The sequence below is a fragment of the Mustela erminea genome, chromosome 6 (assembly GCF_009829155.1).
Source record: "Mustela erminea isolate mMusErm1 chromosome 6, mMusErm1.Pri, whole genome shotgun sequence".
NCBI classification, from domain to species: Eukaryota; Metazoa; Chordata; class Mammalia; order Carnivora; family Mustelidae; genus Mustela; species Mustela erminea.
This window is the reverse complement of record NC_045619.1, coordinates 131,528,794-131,552,710: the sequence shown is the minus strand read 5'-3', so window position 1 is coordinate 131,552,710 and position 23,917 is coordinate 131,528,794. Positions and strand designations below refer to the sequence as shown.

Below are 23,917 nucleotides of genomic sequence, written 5' to 3'. Positions count from 1 at the left end.
GTTTGGCAAATGATTCAGGAGGAAAGGCCATAAGATTTAGCAATCAGGGAGTTAGTTTATCAGTGTTATTTAAGAGTGTAATTTTGGGGGCACCTGGGTGGCTCAGTGGGTTGAAGCCTCTGCCTTCGGCTCAGGTTGTGATCCCAGAGTCCTGGGATGGAGCCCCACATCGGGTTCTCTGCTCAGTGGGGAGCCTGCTTCCTCCTCTCTCTCTCTCTCTCTGCCTGCCTCTCTGCCTACTTGTGATCTCTGTCTGTCAAATAAATAAAATCTTTAAAAAATGTAATTTTGGGGGCGCCTGATGTCTCACTTGGTTAAGGATCTGACTCTTGATTTCAGCTTAGATCATGGTCTCAGGGTCCTGGGATTGTGTCCTGCATCAGGCTCTGTGTTCGGGGAGGGAGTCTACTTGAGGATTCTCTCCTTCTCCCTCTGCCCCTCTCCTACCCACTCACTCACTCCTGCCACACACACTCTCTCTCTCTCAAATAAATAAACCTTTTTAAAAAATATAATTTTGTTTGTTAGACTGAGTTATAATGCAGTGAAAAAAATACCAAGCTTGCATTCGATGACCTAAATGGGAAGATTTATGGTATCACTTATTTGCTCTGTATCCTTATAGGAAAAAGTCATTTAGCCTCTCGTCCCCAGCTTCCTTATTAGATCATCAGGAGATATGCCTCTACAAGAGTGTTTTGAATATCCCCTAGCATAATGTATTTGAAATGCTTTGTAAGTTTTTAATGCATTACCACACATTATGTGACTGTTTCACAGAATGATGACATGGTCGGAGCTCTAGATGACAGTTATTGAAGGAGAGGGCCATTTGCAGGGAAAAGAGGCAGTGAACACAGATCATGCAGGTATTTGCCATGGAAAGGTGAGAGGGAGATAGTTTGAGGGAAGCGATGGTTAAATGAATGGAGAAGAGGAGAGGAAAGACACGGGTCAGGATGCCGGGAGCAGACCTGTCCTGCCTCCCCATGATGGTAGAATAATCTGTATCCGTTTTATACAGAAATAATAATAAATACTAATTTTTAAACAAGCTTAAGAAAATGACATTCTGTTAGTGAGTGAGTGGATTATGATCCTGAATTCAGTTTCTGGCATGGGTTGTCCTTTCTTCCTTCAGAACTGCGGTGCTCGATCTCAGTATCTGAAGAACTACCTGAGGGGATTACCTAAAATGCAGACTTCCCAGCTTCTATCCCCTAGAGAGTCTGCATCAGTAGGTTTCATAGGGGGCCTGGAATCTAGATTTTTAAAAAATGTCTCCAGTATTCTTGATGTAAGTGTTTGGTAGATGATACTTAAAACCATGTTGATTTCAAAGGTTCAACCTGAAATCACCTGTGCTACCAGCTGAAGGAGGAGGTCTTAGAATATTGGCAGTCTTGTAGGAGATGCAATCTTTATGTAGAACATCATGATAGCCCAGTCTCAGCAACCCTCTTTTGTAAACTAATTTACAGCAGTAACAAGACACATTTAAGCAGAATTAGAGAATAATGGGATGCCTGGGTGGCTCAGTCGGTTCTGTGTCCAACTTTGATTTCGGTTCAGGTCATGATCTCAGGGTTGATGAGATCAAGCCCTGTGTAGGGCCCTGTGCTGAGCGTGAAGCCTGCTTGAGATTCTCCCTTGGCCTCTCCCTCTGCCCCTCCCCTGCTTGTGTGTGTGCACTTTATCTCTCTCTCCAAAATCATATGGAATAAGCTTAGAATACCTATATAAGAAAATATGGAAGAACTAAAACATTTGATAAAATTTAATTCATTTTTGCCTTTGTAGACTTTTGTATAATATGACATGTCATCTGCTCTCTTTTATTGAGTTTTGATTTTCATGCAACTACGTTCCACTGGGAATGCGTCCAAAAACTGTGATAAAAGAGGTTTGGGAAGCAATATAGAAGTAGAACTCTTTAAGAATGAAGGGATCAAAATGAAGATTGAGTCAAGTGCAGGTGTCATGTAGAAAGTGAGAGATGATTTCTCCGAGTCTGTAGTTCACCCTCGAGAGATAGGTAAAATCAGCAGATAGCAAGCATTTCTGTTTCAAGATTCCTATCTCCAGCAGAGTAACCCTTCAGTGTTGGCATGCTCTTCTTTATCTACGTAGTCTAGAAATGATTTCATCCAGCCCATGGCTTTAAAAGTAATCTGTGTGTCAGTGACTCCCAGGTCTGTTTTTCTCTCAGATCTTTTTTCCGAGTTCTAAATTTGTATGTCCATCTGTGTACTTGATATCTCCATTGGAATGTCTGATGGACATCTTTGTCTTGACATGTCCAGAAGTAAACTGATCTTACCCCCAAATCCATTCCCCTTCTAGGATTCCTCCTCTTAGTTGATTACAATCCCATCTTCCTCACTGCTCAGCCAAAACCCAGAGTCAATCTTTGATACCTTTCTTCTTTGATGTCCCATTTTTGGGTCCGTTGGGAATACTTTTGGCTCTGCCAATAACACATCCAGACTATTCATCACTTCTCCTCCTGCCAGTCAGATCCAAGCCTCCTTCATTTTGACCCTGGAGTATTTTAACAACCTCCAGTTTGTTTCTTTACTTTAGCTTTTACAGTCCTTCACCCTTAGACAATAGGTCTCAGAGTGAGGCTGTTGGATTATAGTAGTTCTGCTGGTCAGGTTCTCCCTGTTTCTTTCAGAATAAAATCCAGAGTCCTCACAAGGATCTACATGATCTGGCTCTCTGTTAACCATCTGGCCTCAGTTCCTACTGTTTCTCCCTTCTTTCTTTAGTCCAGCCACACTGTGTTTTTTTGCTTTTCTGGATCATTCTATTCATAGCCCCATCTCAGCACTTTTATGCTATTTTCATCTGTTCTTTCTCTTTGGTTAACTCCCATCTCTCTCTCTCTCTCTCTTTTTTTTTTTAAAGAAAGAGACGGGGAGGGACAGAGAGAGGAAGAGAGAGGATTTTTTTTTTTTAATTTATTTGACAGACAGAGACCACAAGTAGGCAGAGAGGCAGGCAGAGAGAGGAGGAAGCAGGCTCCCCGCTGAGCAGAGAGCCTGATGCAGGGCTCAATCTCAGGACCCTGGGATCATGACTTGAGCCAAAGGCAGAGTCTTTAACCCACTGATCCACCCAGGTGCCCCGAAGAGAGAGACCATTAGGCAGGCTCCGTGATCAGCACAAAGCCTCTTTTTTTTTTTTTTTTTATAAAGATTTTATTTATTTATTTGACACAGAGAGATCACAAGTAGGCAGAGAGAGAGGAGGAAGCAGGCTCCCTGCTGAGCAGAGAGCCCGATGCGGGACTCGATCCCAGGAGCCTGAGATCATGACCTGAGCCGAAGGCAGCGGCCCAACCTACTGAGCCACCCAGGCGCCCAGCACAAAGCCTCTTTTAAGGCTCTGTCTCACAATGCTGAGATCATGACCTGAATGGTGGACCTAGATACCCCCCCCTTCATCTCCTTTTTTTTTTTTCTTTACTCAGTGACATTTTCTCATTGAGGCGTGTCTTTCCACTGTTTTTCTTCCACCTGCCCTGGCACTCCCGATCTTTCTCACCTTGCCCCTTCTCATACCTATGGTGTTGACCACTTTTTAACGCACCTTCTATCTCATTATTTCATCTTTTATTCTCTCTTGTTAGATGTAAGCTCCACAAGGGGCCAGAAATTCTTAGTTTGTTTCATGACTGTATTACGAGCTCTTCAAAAAGAACCTAGCACAGAGTAGGTTCTCAGTAAATATTTGTCAACTTCACTGAGTCACAGAATAAGTCAAAAGGACTAGCAGTAAAAAAAAAAAAAAAAAAAAAAAAAAAAAAAAAAGGAATAGCAGTAAGGGGTGCCTGGGTGGCTCAGTCAGTTAAGTCTGCCTTGGGCTCAGGTCATGATCCTGGGGTCCTGGGATTGAGCCCCCCATCGGGTTCCCTGCTCGGCAGGGAGTCTGCTTCTCCCTCTTCCTCTGACCCTCCCTCTGCTTGTGTGCTCTCTTTCTCTCTCAAGTAAATAAATAAAATATTTAAAAAAAGGGGGGGAGGGACTAGCAGTAAGCACAACAAACTGAATGGTCCAACATTGAAAAATAGTATAATTTCTAGTGAAGAAAGAGATTTATGCCAGTTACCTAATTCTGTGTTATAAACCACCCCAAATTTTGTGGCTAAGACAATAATATATTATTATATTTTGTAGTTTTAGAGTTTGATAGGCTCAGTGGGTAGTTCTTATTTAGAGTCCCTCACATGTACAGTTAGGTGGTGGTTGAGACTGGATTGTCTATGAATTTCATTCCTAGGATTAATGCCTGGGTTGGGATGGCTGAGAAGTTGGGGGCTGATCAGTCATCTCCTAGGTGATACCTCCATTTGGCTAATGTGAGCTGACTCACAGCATGGCAGGAATCATGATTTCTTATGGTATCTGACTTCCCAAAGAGCCAGTATTTCAAGAGGCCTAGGAGGCAGCTGCAATTCTTCTCATAGCCTTAAATGACTTAAAACCATTTTTGCCATTTGATATGGGAATATGGCATGCACATACAAAAAGGGAAGGAATTATCGATCTCCATCATAGATAAACTACTGCAAGGGCAATGAACTTATAAATTTATGAGTAAAGGTTATAGAAAGCTACAGGGTAAACAGTATTAAATAATAGTTAAGATTAAAAATAAGCAATTCTGATGAGTTTGCCTTAGATAAGTCCTGACTTCACTGCACACTAATTTTCTGATCTTAGACAAATTAGAGCCATTTGTGATTACTTTCTCATCTATAAAATATGAATAAATAGGGACTTGGGTTCAAGAGGGCGTGTAGGAAGATCCTGAACTCCAACCCTCCCTCCCATATAGACAACAAATGCACAACTGCATATAGAATAATTTGAAAAAGACCAGCAAACTGGATGAACAGAACCTGTAAAATAAAGGGCAAAAAGGACAGCATTGAGATGGATAGGAGAGGGCCATCTTGCCAGAAAAAATCCACTGTATGTTCAGTGATCCACATTGAAGGAGAATCTAAAAAATACAGAAGTTTTCTCTGAGTGAGGGGTTTGTGTTCCACATCAGGCACCCCAAACCCTTAGATCATACATGAGAGAGATGAGGACCCTAAATGCCAGACTTTGAAAACAAACAGAGATTATGTTCAAGAAAACCATGGAACTACAGGGAATGGAGAAATGGCTCTTAAGGGTTCATGTGTAGACTCATTCACCCAGGGACTCAGTGGGAAAATTCTAATTTGAAAAGCACCTAGACTATATGTGAAGGAGACCCACTTACTAATCTTAAAGTGCTTGTCAGAGAGGCAGAAAACTTTTGGAACTTTTCCCAGGAATGGAGACACTGGCAGGTGCCGTATTTGTGACCTTATCTACCTTGTTAAAGTTGGTGAGGGTGGGAGTCATTAGGGAACTAGACCACTAACCTGCTAGAGATGCAGGATGTGGCCAGCTGAGAATCCTGCCAACCCCACACTGCAACTGTGGATCCCAGCTGGGCCAGCCAACAGCCCTGCCCACCCCTTTGCCACAGTGTAGCCTCGTGCCGCTCAGGGCAGCCATGCATTACAGCCAGGCTGGGCACTAGCCCACCACACTGCTGCATCACATGTGGCAGGGTTACATCTACTGTGTGACATAAGATTCATGCATCCCATACAGGGGATACTTCTTGAGCCCCTAGCTCTGGTCAGAGGGGATTGAGTTTCTAGGCCATATGACATCTCCTTTGAAAGGTCACTCTTGCAATACTAGGAGAAGTGATTGATTTACCTAGTACATAGAAATAAACACAGAAAATCAGGCAAAAATGAGACATAAAATGTTCCAAATAAAACATGACAAAACATTAGAAAATGACATTGATGAAATGGAAAGAAGCAACATATCTGATAATTCAAAGTGGAATGGTCATAAAGATGCTCACTGAAGTCAGAAGAAAATTGGATAAACACAGATCCTCAACAAAGAGAAAATATAACAAAATTCCCAACAGAAGGTACATAGCTGAACAATACAGTAATTGAACTGAAAAATACACTAGAGCAATTCAACAGACTGGATGAAGCCAAAGATCAGATCAGCAAGCTGGAAGAAAAAACAATAGAGGCCACTCAGAGCAGCAAAAAAAGAAAATAATGAATGAAAAAAAGTGAAGATAATTTAAGGAACCTTTGAATCAATGTCAGATGGAATAACATTCACATTATAGGGTTCCAAATACAAAGTAGACAGGACCAGAAAGCTTATTTGAAAAAATAATGGCTGAAAACTTTTCTAATCTGGATAAGAAAATAGATCTAGAGCTCCATGAAGTCCAGAGAGTTCCAAATAAGGTGAACCCAAAGAGATCCATACCAGGACACATTATAATTAAAAAAGTAAAAGAGAGAATCTCAAAAAGCTGCAAACAACTTCCTGTGTCAAGTAAGACTATCAGCAGATTTTTCAGCAGAAACTTAGCAGGCCAGAAGAGAGTGGCATGACATATTCAAAGCGCTAAAGGAGAAAACTTCTAACCTAGATGTCTCTGCTGTTAGGTTTAGTACTCAGATTTGAAGGAGAGATTAAAATTTTTACAGATAAGCAAAAGCAGAAATAGTTCATCATCATTAAACTGGCTCTATCAGAAATGTTAAAGGGACTTCCCTAAATTGAAAAAGAAATGGCATTAATAATAAGAAAGTGTATGAAAGTAAAAATGTCACTGGAAAAGGTAAATATATGGTAAAGATATTGGATCAACTGCTAATAAGGCAAGTTTACTTACAAAAATAATAAAATTGACTAAAACTAAAGTAATTAGTTAAGGGGAGGTGCAAAATAAAGAGATATAAAGTGTGACATAAGAAATATAAAACAAGGGAGGCAGGAAGAAAAAAAAATGTAAAGTTTTAAAATATGTTCAAGTTAAATTGCTGTCTACTCAAAACAGACCACTATATACACAGGAAGTTATAGGTGGACTTCACAATAACCACAAAGCAAAATTTATACTGAATACACAAAAGAAAATGAGAAAGGAATCTAAACAATTTAAAAGGAAACCATTGAATCGCAAGGGAAGAGAGAGAAAAGAAAAACAGATGGGAACCATGAAAACAGCCAGAAGACAATTAACAAAATGGCATTGAGTATGTATGTGCCTATCAGTAATTACTTTAAATGAACTTAATATTCCAGTCAAAGACAGTGGTTGAGTGGATTAAAAAAAAAAAAAATCCATATGCTCTCTTTAAGAGGCTCACTTCAGAAGTAAGGACATACATAAACTGAAAGAATGGAGAAAGATACTCCATGCAAATGGAAACAAAAAGCTGGCATAGCTATACTTAGAACAGACAAAATAGACTTTAAAACAAAAACTATAGTTAATAAAAAAGGGTGTTATGTAGTGAGAAAGTTCAATCCAACAAGAAGGCATAACATTTATAAATATATATGCACAAAATATAGAGGCATATAATAAAGCAAATATTACAGACTTAAAGGGAGAAATTGACAGTAATACAATAATAGTAGGAAACTTTTAAAATCACACTTACATCAGTAAGTGTGGATACATCTTCCAAACAGAAACTCCATGAGGAAACCGTGGCTTTGAACAATACATTAGATCAGGTGGACTTAATAGATATGTACAGAACATTCCATCGAAAAAGAACAGAATACACATTCTTCTGAACTGCACATGGAACATTCTCCTGGGTAGATCATGTTAGGCCACAAAACTGGTCTCAAATTCAAGAAGATGAAATATCAAACATCTTCACCCACAATGGTATAAAACTAGAAATCAATTTTAAGAAGAAAATTGAGAAAACTCCCAATATAGAGATCAGACAACATGCTGTTCAGCAATCAGTGGATCACTGAAGAAACCAAATAAGAAATGAAAAAGTACCTAGGGATAGAAATGAAAATAGGAACACCACAAATCCAAATATTTTAAATCCGTGAAAGTGATTCTAAAAGGGAAATTCATAGCAGTACAGGCCTACCTCAAGTAAATCTTAAATAATCTAATTTTACACAAAAAGGAAGCCCATAGTTGGTAGAAGGAAAGAAATACTAAAGATCAGAGCAGGAATAAAGGAAAGAGACAAAACGATAGAAAAGGTCAATGAAACTAAGAGCTGGTTCTTTGAAAAGATAAAGCAAATTGAAAAACCTTTGGCCAGACTCATCAAGAGAGAGGATTCAAATAAAATCAGAAATGAAAGAGGAGAGCCAACTAACACCACAGAAATACAAAGAATCATGAAACTATGAACAATTATATGCCCACAAACTGGACAGCCTAGAAGAAATGGATAAATTCCTAGAAACATAAAAAATTTTCTAAGACCAAGTGATAAAGAACTAGAAAATCTGTATAGACCCATTACTAGCAAGGATATTGAATTAATAATCAGAATTTCCCAGTAAAAGTCTAGGACCAGATGGTTTCACAGATTATCAAACATTCAAAGATTGAATATACATACTTTTAAAACTCTTACAAAAAATTGGGTAAGGGGTGCTCCAAGGGGAGGGAGCACTTGATGAGTTTTAAAGCTTTACCCTAATACCAAAACTAGATAAGAATACCACATATACTCAAAGTTATAGGCCAATAACATTAATGACACTGATGAAAAAATTCTCATCAAAATATTAGCAAACTGAGTTCAGTAATACATTAAATCGATCATAAACCACGATCAAGTGGGATTTAGTCTAGGGAATCAAGAATGGTTCAGTGTCCATAGATCAATCAACATGACATACCACATTGACAAAATAAAGGATAAAAATCATATGATAAAAATCATATGATCTTAGTAGATGCAGAAAAATCATTTGAGAAAATTCAACATCCATTTATATGATCCAAACTCAATGAAGTGAGGGGAGATAATAAAGGCCATATATGACAGACCCACAGCTAACATCATACTCAACGGTAAAAAGCTGGCAATTTTTCCTCTAAAATCAGAAACAAGAAGAGGATTACACCCTATTGCCCCTTTTGCTTAACACAGTACTGGAAGTCCTAGGCATAGCAATAAAGCAAGAAAAAGAAGTAGGAACCATCCAGGGGAGGAAGAACTAAAACTATAACTATTTGCACAATATTATATTAACATAATATTATATGTAGAAAGTCCAAAGACTGCACCAAAACTGTTAGAACTAATAAATGGATTTAGTGAAGTACAGGGATACAAAATTATCACAACAGAAATATGGCATTTCTATACATGAATAATGAATTATCAGAAAAACAATTAAGAAAACAATCTCCAAAACAAATAAAATACTCAGGAATAAATTTAACCAAGGAAGTGAAAAATCTGTGTATGGAAAACCATGAAATTGATGAAAAAGAAGACACAAATAAATGGAAAGATAGTTCATGGTCATGGATTGGAAGAATTAATGTTGTTAAAATGTCCAGACTACGTAAAGCAATCTACAGATTCAGTGCAGTCCCCTTCTCAAAATTCCATGGGCATTTTTCAGGGAACTAGAACAATTCTAAAATTTGTATGGAACCACAGAAGATCCCAAATGTCCACAGTAATCTTGAGAAAGAAGAACAAAGTTTGAGGCCTCATGCTCCTTGATTTGAAATCATACAACTATAGTAATCAAAACAATTTGGTATGGGCATAAAAACAGATACACTGACCAATGGAACTGAACTGAGAGCCCAAAATTAAACCCACACATAGTATGGACCATTAATTTGCAACAAAAGAGCCAATAACATACAATGGAGAAAGAAAAGTCTTTTCAATAAATGATTTTGGGAAAAACTGGACAGCCACATGTGGAAGAATGAAACTTGACCACTGTATTGCACTATACTCAAAAATTAACTCATAGTGTTATATTAAAGACCTGAATGAAAGACCTGAAACTGTATAATTCCTAGAAGAAAACATAGGTGGTAAGCTCCTCAACATGTGTCTTGGCAATATTTTTGTATATCTGGCTCCAAAAACAAGGGAAACAAAAATAAACAAATTGGACTCATCAAACTTCTGCAGCAAACCATTGAAATGAAAAGATAATTTGCTGAATAGAAGATTTTTGCAAATTATATATCCGATAAGGGATAATGTCCAAAATGTATGAATAACTTATACAACCCAAAAAATAAAATAACAAAACAAAACCCAAACAACTCAATTAAAAAATGGGCAGAGCATCTGCATGAACACTTTTCCAAGAAGACATCCAGATGGCCAATAGGCACGTGAAAAGATGCTCAATATCAGTCATTACTAGAGAAGTGCAAATCAAAACTGCACCTCACATCAGTTAGAATGGGCATTATCAAAAAGACAAGATACAAGTGTTGGTGAGGATGTGGAGAAAAGGGAACCCTTGTATACTGTTCATGGGAATGTAAATTAGTGCAGCCACTATGGAGAACAATAGGGAGACTTCTCCATACTGTTAAAAAATGAAGACCGAACTAACATAGGATCCATCTCTTCCACTTCTGGCTGTTTATCTGAAGAATATAAAAATACTAACTTGAAAAGGTATATGCCCTGGGTGCCTGGGTGGCTCATTTGGTTAGGTGTCTGCCTTCAGCTCAGGATATGATCCATGGTCCTGGGATTGAGTCCCTCACTGGGCTCCCTGCTCAGCAGGGGGTCAAGCTTTTCCCTCTTCCCCTCGCCACTGCTCATAATATATATATATATATATATATATCTCCCCCTACTAAAAAAATAAAATCTAAAAAGAAAAAAAAGATACATGCTCCCCTATATTCATTGTACCATTATATATAATAACCAAGACCTGAAAAGAACCTAAATGTCCAGTAGTAGACAAACAGGTGAAGAAGATATGGTGTGTACGTATATACCGCAGAGTATTACCCCACCATTAAAAAGGACATGGAGAGATCTTGAAGGTGCTATCCTAAGTGAAAGAAGTTAGAGGATGACAAATACCATATAATTCTATTCATCTGTGAAATCTAGAAAAAAGCAAATGAACAAATAAAACAAACTCTGGATATAGACAACTGATTGGTAGCTACCAGAAGGTTGGTTGGGGGACAAAATGGGTGAATGGGGTCATTATATAGTGATGGGTGGTAACTGGACTTGTACTAGTGATCTCTGTAGTCCATACATATGTCAAATTGTAATGGCGTATACCTGAAAGTCATAATAATGTTGCATACCAGTTTTACCTCAATTAAAAAAAGAAAAGTATGGGGGGAAAAGAACGCTCTGAAAAAATGGGTAATTAATCTTAAATTAGGTTACCAGAGCCTTCTGCCATTAGTCATACTCTGATGGGAGGATTTGAGATATTGTTAAGGCAAATAAAAGTTTGTGTAATCACACTAGTTTTATTAGAAATATTACATTTCTGGGGATCTTGGCTATAAGTAAACTTTAAAGAAAAGCAGAACTTACCATTAACAGTAAGTTAATGATGGGTCTTTATGGGTCTGGTGTTTACGATTGTGGAGAGATGCTCATTTAAATCTTTGGACATGACCAACATGCTTGGTGAAGAAAAATGTCACAAAATCTGATCACTTAAGTATTTGATTTTTTAAACCATTATTAAGTATCTGATAGCTGTCATAGAAAATATATTTATTATAAATGGGGTTATGGACATTGGGGAGGGTATGTGCTTTGGTGAGTGCTGTGAAGTGTGTAAACCTGGCGATTCACAGACCTGTACCCCTGGGGATAAAAATACATGTTTATAAAAAGATAAAAAATTAAAAAAAATGTATTCCTAATTTTGTTTATATACCTTTTTTAATGATACACACGTGTGTATTGACATGTGAGAAAAATGCGACTTTCTTTTTCCGGTGAATTCTGCCATGATCTAACGTGCATCTTTTTAGCTGTGTGTTGCCATTGTAGAATGCTTTCCTACACCGATGCCAGTTTCTTAGAAGGAAAGTCATTAAAAGGTGTTCAGAGTAACCATTTGTGCCTGATGTTCTTATAAAGCAACATTCAGTTAATTTGCTTCTGAACATCCATAAGTTAAGAATTTCTGGATCCTTTTTGAAATTGTTTCCTAATCTTCTGCCAGAATGTTGGTTCTCTTTGTACCAAGTGCAGTCCTAGTACGTAAAGACCTTGGAGTAACAGATCTTTTCCCCATTAGTTTATCTTACCACTAGGTAAGGAACATGACTAATTTCGGAGTTTAATTTTTCTCTTTTTTTGTCATTATGGCTGAGTTCTTTTACCATAGTAGTGTAATAAAGGATCGTGAAACTAAAAGCCAGATGATCTGGGTTTCAGTTTTCTAATTTATAGGAGATTTTTGTATTCACTTAATCTCAGTGGAGCCCACCTTCTTCATGGGGTATCAGAAAGACAAAGTGAGATGAGCAGATGCTGTCAAGGGGCAAAAACAAATTATATTCAAATACAAGGCATTATAATGGAAAAAAGATATTTGTATTTTTCATTGTGTTGAAGAGGTTAAAGACTTGAAAAATCCTTAAATGGTGCTGAAAACTGGAGAGATTGTGTCTGATAGAAAATCTTTCCAAGTCAGGAATGTTTGTACGATGAGGGGCATGGTTTCTGTTCCTCCTGCCTCGTACCTTTAATTTTTGTGTGATTGTTTTCACTTTTTCCGGATAAATATCCTTATTTCTGCTCCCTTTCCTACCACCCAGTGCACACCTTTACCCACAGGTACTTTTTTTTTGTTTTCCTTCAAAGGGAGCTACCATTAAGAAAGACGAGCAGACTGGAGCCATCATTGTGGCTAGAATCATGAGAGGAGGCGCTGCGGATAGAAGTGGTAAGCATTTTTTTAAAAAAAAGAGGGAGAGAAGTGGTAAGGGTTTCAGCACCAGCCACGTGAACAAGTCGTGTTGCATTTCATGGGCAACATTTCCAACATGTAATTAAGAGGATAACGATCTTTTGATGTAATACATCAAAACAGTAAGATACTTTGCTCTGTGCTGAACTGTGAAAACCTGTTGAAATACATGATACATCTCACTCGACTTTACAATCTCAGTTTACATGGACTTCCAGAGTGATATTAGAGTCTGTTTCAAGTGTTCCTGATTCGAAAAGGACGACTGCATGTGTGCAGCCTTTAAAACAAGATAAAAATTCTTTTGTTAGGTGAAAATAATACACGTTTCTAGACAAAGGCTGTGCTGCTGATGTTATTTCTTTGGCAGCATTATAACGTGTAGTCTTTGATTCATTGCTGTTTAGAGGCACAGAATCTGAAACCAGAGAAGCCTAAAAGTGTCCTCATGTATTCGGGGCACCAAACAATGCTCGGAGTATGGACACAGTTGAGAATTGCGGTTCTTTCATAGGTAACTCAGCTAATTTACCCAATTTGCTACTTCTCAGGTCTTATACATGTTGGTGATGAACTTAGGGAAGTGAATGGGATTCCAGTCGAGGATAAAAGGCCTGAGGAAATAATTCAGATTTTGGTAAGCTGAAAATGTATTTTAAACTTGCAATAAAAATGAAATTGAATTAGTATGTTTCAGACTTGGTTACAAATGCAGAATTTGGATTTAGCTGTCCCGAGCTGTAATCCCAGCTTTATTACTTAATCCCTGTATGTCCTTGGAAATTACCGTACTCTTTGCATTGTGCTGGCGTTTTCATTTACAGAATGAGAGCAAGAAGAGGTTAAATACCTCATGGCCTCAGTGTTTTGAGGATTAAATGACTAATGTATATAAAGAGTTTATTTCAGGGCCTGTCTCAAATAGGCACTTAAGAGACGGCATCTACTCTGTTACTCGTGATGAATTTTTCTTTTTCCTTCTCCCATGGACATGGGCAGACTCTTGGCTATGCTTTCTAGGTATCTGAAACAGTGACACTGATTTAGATGCCTTGTGAAATCTAAAACAGAACAAAATTATTTGAGGCCTTGACAGTATTAATTCTCCAGTTCATTTGTAAGGATAAAATGAGAGAGACTTGTCGCTTTTAATGTATGAAAATGTAAACATACAGAAAAAGAGTTTTGTATCTTCCAGCAGACCGCCGTATATATGAATATTTAGTATGTGATTAAGATGGCATTTTAAATCCATGGGAAATCCAGGAAGTCATTTCATAAATGGTACTGGATACATTGATGATTCAGTTATAAAAAAGAAAGTGCCTGTTTTACACTATACCCAAAACAAATCCCAATGAATTAAATATTTTAAAAAGTCAAAAAGTAAAGGAAGACTTTTTAAACTTGATGTGAAATTCAAATAGAAAGATAACTGAGGTGATGGCAGGAATTGAAAACTTTCTGTATGGAAAAAGATGCCATATGTTACCTGAAAGACCACATGACACTTAGGAAAAATATTGTCCATATATATGATAGGAGGTATTTTAATGTGTAAAAAGTTCACAAACATCAGAGAAAAAATATTTATAGAAAGGCTTACAAAAGAAAACATGATGTCTGAAAAATACTGGATTAGAGGGATTTGAAAGCCTGATAATGGCTAGAGTCTGGGCATGTAGCCCTACTCATATGTTTCCAGTGGTGGGATGAATTTAGTAGATCCTTATGAGATGGCTGTCTACCATTTGAATTTTAAATTTGCATACCCTTTAATCAAGAAGTTCAGTTGTTGGGAATTAACCCGTGGGAAATAATTTGGCAAGCGTACTATATGAGCAAGATTGTACAAAATACTTAGAAATAGCAAGAGGGTTGCACTGATTGACTAATCACTCATCCACATGATGGCAATCACAATGGCTGGTAGACCTATATGACTTGTAATCCTAGTAATTCTTACAGTGGTCGAGCGCTTAATGATACTGTTCTAAGGGCTTTGAACACATTAACACATGCACGCATGCACACACACACACACACACACACACATTGTAGAATGGGAAAAGATTATAGAGAAGACTTGCTTTCTTTCCCCATTGCAGTTCAGTATTCTATGAATTCTTAAGATTTGTCAGTTGTTTTATGATAAGTAATAACAGTGATATTACCTGTTTGAAATCACTCCTGCTCTAAAATTTTGATACTTACACTGTTAAAGCCCCTTTTTACTGGAGTCTCTCTGTCCTGGTGCTGCTGCCTTACATTTGCAAGAGCTGATTTCTCTGCAGCTTTTCCCAGCTGGGCTTTCAGGGGCTTCCACTGGTAAATGGAAGTTGGCTGTGGCCCATGGACGTTGACAAACAATAGAAATCAGGGCCTCCTCTCAGCTGCCCCCAGAACAGAGCCCGAGTTTACGATAGTGCACCTCAGAGATAGTACCCAGTCTCCCTTGTCTCTCTCTCTCTCTCTCTTCCCTTCCGTCTCCTTCCCTTTTCCTTTCTCTCCTCTGCCTGATCGCATCTTGCTCTTTTCTTTTTTCCTTCCTTCCTCTCCAATTTGTGCCAGATACTTAGTGCTTTCGTGGAGCTTAGAATTTAGCAGGGATAACAGATACTAAGAAATAACCATATAAATGATTACTTCGTACGGTTAGGAGAAATGCTAAAAAGAAACCGAGAAAGACACGAGAGGGTATGAAACGGACATCTGCTCTGGTCTGAGACGGTCGCAAAAGAATGGCCTGTATTGTTGTTGCTTGCTTTAATTAAATTAATAGTTAATCTTTTTGTCTTTTAATTAACCTATTACATTTGGCATTTTACTCACTAACCAGAGTATAATAGCAGTGAATGCTCGTTATTTTTTTCTGCTGAGCATTGCAGCTAATTGTGTGTGTGTGAGTGTGTGTGTGTGTGTGTGTGTGTATTATATAGTGAATCATACAACTGCATTGCTGACAGTACAGGTATTTTGTTCCTAAAAACATGGATGCCAGTACTAAAATGTATCATCTGAGCTTTGCACATCATCCTTAATATTGTCTCTATCAGGCAGTCTGCAGATTCTGTGCTTCTGTTTTGAAGTAGCTTAGCATGGATGCGGATACATTTTGAAAGTGCACTGAAGGTCAAGTGCATTTAGCATTTCGTGTTTTTTAACTTACTTGAGCTCAAGTGCTTTCTCATATTGCAGGAATTTCTACAAAAATAGTTTTCTCAGTTTGGTTTATCTAAGAGTGGAACCCTCAAGCTTATAAACTTTCAGCATCATTCCCTTTTCTATCTATTTTGCTTTCCTTCTCCTGGGCTCTAGAAGTTCTCTGATAAGTCTTTCCTCTGTTACCAGGCTCAGTCTCAGGGAGCAATTACCTTTAAGATTATACCCAGCATCAAAGAGGAGACTCCATCTAAAGAAGGCAAGGTAATCATTCCTTAAAAATCCTTTTTTGTTTTTGTTTTTTTGGTGGTGGGGGGTGCTAATGTTTTCCCATCCTCTTTGTCACAGTGAATTCATTTTCATATTCTCTTTTTGAGAAAAAAGTCATTCTTTTTTGGGGGAACACCTGTTTGGCTCAGTCGGTTAAGCATCTGTCTTCCGCTCGGGTCTTGATCCCAGAGTCCTCGGATCGTGTCCCACAACGGGCTCTCTGCTCAGCGGGGAGCCTGCTTCTCCCTCTGCCTTCCCTCCTCCCCCCTGATGCTCTCATGCTCTCTCTCTCTCACAAATAAATAAATAAAATCTTTTTTAAAAAATAAAATAAAAATTATTCTTTTTTCTTTTAAAAAAAAAAAAAAGTATCCTTAAATCAAAGAAGAATCTTGGCCCTTTCCCATTTATTTATTTATTTTTTTAATATTTATTCCTTTTAAATGAAACTCTCTTCCAGATGTTTATCAAAGCCCTCTTTGACTATGACCCTAATGAGGATAAAGCAATTCCATGTAAGGAAGCTGGGCTTTCTTTCAAAAAGGGAGATATTCTTCAGATTATGAGCCAGGATGATGCAACGTGGTGGCAGGCAAAGCACGCGGATGATGCCAATCCCAGGGCAGGCTTGATTCCCTCAAAGCATTTCCAGGAAAGGTGAGCTGCTGGCGCGCGAATAGTGGTCTCTCTTCAAATGACCTTTTGTTCTCTGCAAAGTAGCAGTGGAAGAGAGTTGTGATAAAAGGAGCACTAAAACCTTGCTGTAGAATCCTTTATTCCTCAGGTTTGGATTTCTGTTTTGTCTAACTAAGGATGAATAATGACCAAAAATAATACGACCGGACCCGGTCATGTTCGGTTTTTGTGATGAAGCAACTGGAAAAATAGCACGTTAATATCTGAAACTCTATAGATGTGAAAGATGGTGGGGAAAGAAGAGTGATTTGGGGGAAAGAAGAGTGAAAGAAGAAAGAAGTGGGGATGACTTATACAAATTTGAAAAGGGGGGGATTTATTTTTTAATTTGAATAGATTGCCTTGTGTTCATTTTTTCCCCCTGGCTTCCTGTTCCCCCCTCCCTTGGGACTTTTAATATTTTGGTGTTATATTAATCTTGGATCTGTACTGAAAATTGATAGGCATTGACCTTCTTTTTCCCCCAGGAGATTGGCTCTGAGACGACCAGAAATACTAGTTCAGCCCTTGAAAGTTTCCAACAGGAAATCATGTAAGTTTGTTCATAAAAATGCAGAGTAACCAAATCTCGCTGTTTATTTTTGACTCTTAAAGCAGGTGTTTGCGGGAGGACAAGAACTCGTGGCGCCTTGTGACGGCTTTCGGGTCATCATTTCACGGCGGCCAAATAAGAAACGCACAGTAGAATATTGAAGTGAATCTTTTGAAGAAAGGGGGTGTTTGTGGTTGTTTGTAATAAACCCATGACTCACACTTTAAGCAGCTAACTAGCAAGGCGACCCTTCTTGACTTCTGAACGTGGGTGTTCTTGTAAATGTAACCTCAAATGCAACGCTTTCATTCCTCCAAACCTAGAAGGTTCGGGTAAGACACTTCTTGGTAAAAGCAGGGGAAGGAAATCTGCTACTTCCCTGGGCACAAAGGCAGTTGGGCCTGAGAAGAATTGTTCTTGTTCTTCTGAGCTCCTTGCTTGTCCAGAAATGAGAGTAGCTCTGACCTTCAACTCGCCTGTTTGGAGTTGTTACAAGAAAGGATTAAAACAAAACAAGTGCAGGACAAGGAGGAGGTAGTACTGAGAGAAAGACAGTGCGGGTCGGGCCGCGTTTCCTCCCTTCACACCTGTTGTCTCTGCTTCCCCTCTACGCCCGCCCCCCTCAGCCCTGTCAAGTCCCCATCCCATAAAGTTTCTCCTCCATCTCCCTAAACATTTCATGGTTCTAGGTATTTTTAAGAGTGAAAAAAAAAAAGCCTTTTGTTTTCAGTACAGAGATTGTCCATTAAAAGACGAACGCACAAGTAAAATGGTGCTGGAATCTTACCCCAACATCTGGTTTTAGTATTGCTGCATTTTTCACATCTCCTGTTATTTCTGTCAGTTTGTCGACGCGTATCGCGCAGCAGTTACAGTTTAAGAGAGCCAAACTACGGTCGAGTATGGTATAAATCTCACAAGCAAGCGGATACTTCAGGTGGAGCACTGATTCAAAAGCCTGCTTGTTCTTGCTCCGTTGAGTCTGGGCCGAAGGAAAACCCCCTTGTCATAGAATGCCGCATGGATTGTGACATCGGAAAGTGCACAGTTTAACCAGAGGTTGCATCGTTCCGAAGTGCGATGAGTTTTTGCTGGCAGAGCCTCCGCGGGGGCCACCTCCCTCGCCCTTGGAGGGATTTCTAAATTGGGGTCCTGCAGGCTTCTTTACACATTTGGTGCCTGGGGGTTACAATGTGTGTCGCACGAGAAGGAAATCAGTGTAATTCTATTCAAATCTGAATCCTACTCCCAATTTGTTTGAGTCTTAGGCCACTTAGAGATGTCTAGTTGGTAGAATTGTGAATTTTCATTTACTTGTTTTTACAAATGTGTTTCTTAAAAAAAAAAAAAACCCTACATAAAATGTGTATATTGTCTTTCTAACAGCTCTCCTAAAACTAGTTGCAGTATAAATGTGTGTGAATGTCAGAGGGAGTGTTTGTGGGCTTTTAATTATAATGGGCAATGTTTGTCTGGTAATATGAGGAGTTTTTATGTGATAGTCTTTAATATTTGACTCTGAAAAATATTCCAAAATTACTAACATGTCATTATCTGGATGTTTTAGGGTTTTTTGTTTTCTGTTTGTTTTTTTGTGTTGTTTCTGCTGCCTCTTGAAGACGATTTAGGAATGTTTACTGATTCCCATCCACACTTCCTTCCTTTCCTTCTTTTCTATTTTTTTTTTTTAATTAGACTTAATTCACGGACATTCATGTATTGGTGGTTCTCATATATGGATGTTCTCTATTTTTAAATAAAAACAAATCGGGTCAACAGTATCCAGATCACTAGTGTATAGTAAATGTGGCCTTATTCAGAGAGACAGTCTGTGTCTATGAAACTTAAATAGAAAGTTAGTACTTTTATTGTCAAAGAATCAGAGTTCCATTTGAAGTTTATTTTTAATGTTTTCTCCTAAACCCCTGAACTCCAAAGTTTTGCAAAAATTATTATACTGGTTCTGAATATTTTTAAGGTCATTTAAAAGCACTTTGTTCACTTTGTTCTGTAATCTGTGTATCTGATAGTGATTCTTTACATAACTACCCTTGTAAACTATACAGGCCATCTAACCCAACACTTTCTGGACTTCAACATTTGGTACCTAGATTTTTAGGATAGGACATCCATCTTGTCCTTTGCTAAACTACAGAATAACATTATGAAGAAAAACAGAAAGTTAACATAAAATCTTTTATTTATATGACTTTGAATAATAATTCATAAACTAGGTTTTAAGAAATGTTTCTAATTTAATGTAAATATTTTAAAAGAGAAATAATTCTGTCATGCTGGTGTTTTATAAATTTATTATAAAATAGTCATATTGATAATTTTCATCACTAAATTGTACAAGTGTGCTTAAAACCTAGGAGATTGTGTTAAACAGTGAATTTAGAATAATGACTTCAATCAGATAATAATATGTATCATATTAGCCAGTTAACTTCTTTCAGAGAATAATTGCCTGCATTACTGTGGTCTTACTCTTTATTTGACTCACGGTATATCATCATAACTCAAGTTCGCATGGAGGAAAAGCTCTGGAAATTTAAGGGTTCAGTCAATGTCAAGATCAAAGTCAGAAAGGACTGGAGAAGGCATTTATGTGGACTTGAGCTATAGATCCTGACTCCGTGGTAGATAAAGACAGGAGCCATAAAACTGACATCTTCAGGCTTTAAAACTGGCATCCTTACGCCAAACTGTGGTATTCATCTTAATGCTTGGTTATTTCCTCCCCTCAAGAATCTTGGCATATCTGATACAGATTGAGAAAATAGGCTTCTCGAACAAAATAATCTGCCTCTTGTAATTAAACATTCCTAAAAAAAAATGCACTCTTAAAACTAAAGCGTAAATGAATCTTAGAAGCTTGGTAGAGGGGACTCTTCCCCACTTCCTCCTCCAACAAAGAAATTGGTAATAGAATTCTGTGTTCCCTCCCTTTCTCCATCATCCGATGAGAGGCTCTCACATAATGGATTTACCTTAGTAATAGAGACAGAACAGCCTAGACGTCTGATCAGTTCTCTTTGACATGACCGACTTTTAGATTTTTACATGAAAGACACAGGTTAAGTGTTTTGGAAATTAGTTTAAAGCCTGTCTTATGTCTTAAGTAACGTATAGAAGTTTTAAGGACAGCCATTTGGCAGCTTGCAATTTTTGTGTCGATATTATTGAAAGTACTCTGTGATTTTTCTGCCAAAAGCTTATTTTTTTATAGTTCAGTTGCATATATAAAGCAATATGATCTTACCTAACCTTCAAAAAGAAATATGATTTTCTTTGATTAATTAAAATGCTGTTTGTTCTGTTTCTGTTGAAATTAAACTTTTTAAGTTTTTGTCTTCCTAATAATACAAACATTAGTAACTTAGACTTCAACAGTATATAACATTTTAAATCTAGTTTACAGGGTTTTCAGAAAAACCTCCTCTTATTCAAGTAGTGTATGTTACAGGAGAAGATTCCGGTATGATTTTTGTTTATGGTGCTTAGTTTCTTTTTTTAGTTATTGAAGTATAAATACCTTAAAAGATCTCATACTGCTGATTGAATAATATCCATTTAAAAATTTTCTTTTACAAAACAGTTCTTACAGAATTTTTGTTATTAAAAAAAAATCCTGAAGGTATGATTTTTTTTTTTAAAGATTTGAAGGTAAAAATACAAAATACTGTATCTTAGAATCTGTTTTAACCAATTGTCACTGCTGTCGTATGGGTACAAGAGAAAATATTTAACTGGAGCCAGAGGTGTCCATTCAAGCAGCATATAACCAAGTCCACTCAAAGACAAGCATTTCATGGGTTGAAGATCACAGTCTACCAATAGTACAGTTTAAACACGGAATGAGCAAATTCACTCTTCATGGTGTCAATATTTTGGAAGGCCAAGCATTTGAGAATAATATATATACAATGTTCTAGGTTGTTACAACTATTCAAACTGAGTAAGCTCCTTTCTCCTGGCATCTTAACCAGTAATTTTTTTTTTTTTAAGATTTATTTATTTTTTATTTGACAGACAAAGATCACAAGTAGGCAGACAGGCAGGTGGAAAGAGAGGAGGAAGCAGGCTCCCTGCTGAGCGGAGAGCCCGATCCCAGGACCCTGGGATCATGACCTGAGCCGAAAGCAGAGACTTTCACCCACTGAGCCACCCAGGTGCCCCTTAAACAGTAATTATTTAGTGTGCTCATATATAAAGTTAATTCAGAAATTAACAAGTAGGTTGCTTATGTTCTTATATTAAATTTGTATGCCTAAAACTCTGTCAAATATTTCTTAATATTGGTGGGGTTTTGTGTTAACAGAAACATAAGGGGTTTTAAAAAATACTGAAAGTAGCCCCCCGACCCCAATATTTACTGATATTCTTTGGGAAATGCCAAAGTTCAGAGTTTGTGTGGACAGAGGTGCAGATGAATTAGGCTGCAAACTGTATGTCTGTTGTTTATGTCAGGAGATGGTTGAGGTGATGGCCTAATTATTATTGCTCACTTTTCATCTCAGTCGACTGTGTTCTTCTTATATAAATTGAAGATATTCTTTCTAGAACACTCTCAGAAGGTACAGCTTTTCGCTTTTCCATATGAAGGGTTCCAAGCCATACTGTCTCTTGCCTTTGTCTTGGGAACCCAATGCTATGCAGGTAAGAAAGGGCTGATTAACGATTAAGGGTGTACTCTGTGGTCACAGGTTATTGCAGACTTTTAGGAAGATTGATGTGGGTAGAGGGAGGCAGAAGAAAGCACAGCTTTGACCCTGTAAATGCGATCACACACCTATCAAGACACAATGTCTCCAACTGCCCAGAGTATCTGACGTTGCCCTGCTCAGAGGAGCTGGCGGCCAGCAGCATGGAGAATCTCCCCCTGCCCTCTTGCGTGGGGCTCATCTTGCCAAAGCATTGCCACTCCGTTCTCTGAAGACAGCCACAATTACTCTCTGTGACCTTCTTGGCTTCTCTTCTGTGGTTCTGTAGTTATCCTGTCTTGCTCGTCAGTGCTTGAAGATGTGGAGAGTGAACTCCTTTTAGGCTGGGGAAGGTCAAGCTTTGGGGGAAGAGACAAGAGGCTGGTGTGCTGGGAGGGTATGGAGAGCAGACAGGAAGCTTGAAATTAACTTTTTTGACTCCCCCCCCACCAACTTGTATTTCCTAGCATACAGTTAGAATAAGTAAAAGGTGATTTTGGCATGATTGTATAGCATGGTACTTAAAAACGCAAACTCTGAAGCCAGATCGTGTGGGTCCTTGTTTCAGAGTGCTTCGTTTCTCTGTCCCTCTGGTTGCCATCTGTGACACGGAGGGAACAGTACTGGCTTCGTGGAGCGGTGCGAGAATACAGTGCATTTATGCATTTAGTGTACACAGAACAGTGCCTTCGTTAAGAATATAGTTCAGAATCGTGCAGTTGTCCCAAATGTCTCTGAAATCAACCTTTTTTATGTTTTTCCTCTTTGTTCAGACTTGCTAAGTGTAAGGAAAAGTGTTCTTTGCTTTTCCTTGCGGCTGTCCATGAAGCTTGCTGCTGGCTTGGAGGTAGATATGCATGTGGGTTATCGCACAAAAAAGAGCTTCTCTTCCTACTTAGAGCGTGGAAGAAACACTCTTCTGAGAATGTACACAGCATATTCACCACCTTTTATTAGATTATTAGAATAGGAAACATGCTGTACTATTTGTGACATGGAGATGTTTGTTTTTATTGTGGGTTGACCTTGGCGTTTTAATTTTTGTTCTTATGCACGTGTGTGTTTGTGCGCGCACGCGCACGTGTGTGTGAGAGACATGGCTTTTTAATCAGATGATAAAATCTGTTGGACTTGACACTGGTTCTTTAATCAGGGTGCAACACTCAGTCAATCCTGTTATTCCTTCAGAAAATACACCTTCTGTTTAATAACCCGCTTCGTGGTGGGGTGTCTGCGATGGCAGACTCTGCTCGTATTATTTTTCCTAATCCTGGTTGCTTGGCTCGGCTAATCCGTATCACATAGTTTATTGTTCATTTTCTGCTAATTTGTTTTAGATGTACGTGGCATTTCAAAGCTACGAAGGTAATGAGTGTAAATAAATTCACAGCTTGGGTGATTCTCAATACGAGCCCAAATAATAACGATTTGCTTGTCATTTTTGCGAATATTTCAAATAGATCCTATTTGAATAGAATATGTTCAATATTCTATTTCAGTATTCTATTCAATATCAATAGAATATGTTCAATAGAATATGTTCAAATAGATCCAATCCAGTTGGAGGACCCATAGGTATTTGAAAAAGAAAAATACAGTGGTGGTGCACACTCTCCTAAGTGTTTTCTTTGACTGCCACTCTATAGTTTGGAGAGAGGAGTGAGCGGAAAACTGTCCCGATCAGCTCTATTTGTTCTCTAAAGTCTCATAGCAAAATGTGTTCTACCTTGACT

At 38.2% G+C, this 23,917-nt stretch overlaps 1 protein-coding gene across 4 annotated transcripts in view; it reads left to right on the top strand.

Moving 5' to 3' along the window:
• MPP7 (membrane palmitoylated protein 7) overlaps positions 1-23,917 on the top strand; it is a 283,907-nt gene that overhangs the window by 186,241 nt on the left and 73,749 nt on the right. For all 4 annotated transcript variants that reach the window (XM_032349737.1, XM_032349736.1, XM_032349734.1 and 1 more), the window contains 5 exons: positions 12,713-12,794; positions 13,370-13,455; positions 16,170-16,244; positions 16,711-16,907; positions 17,414-17,478. In XM_032349737.1, coding sequence (XP_032205628.1) covers positions 12,713-12,794; positions 13,370-13,455; positions 16,170-16,244; positions 16,711-16,907; positions 17,414-17,478 — 505 coding nt within the window. The remainder of the gene's footprint in view (positions 1-12,712; positions 12,795-13,369; positions 13,456-16,169; positions 16,245-16,710; positions 16,908-17,413; positions 17,479-23,917) is intronic.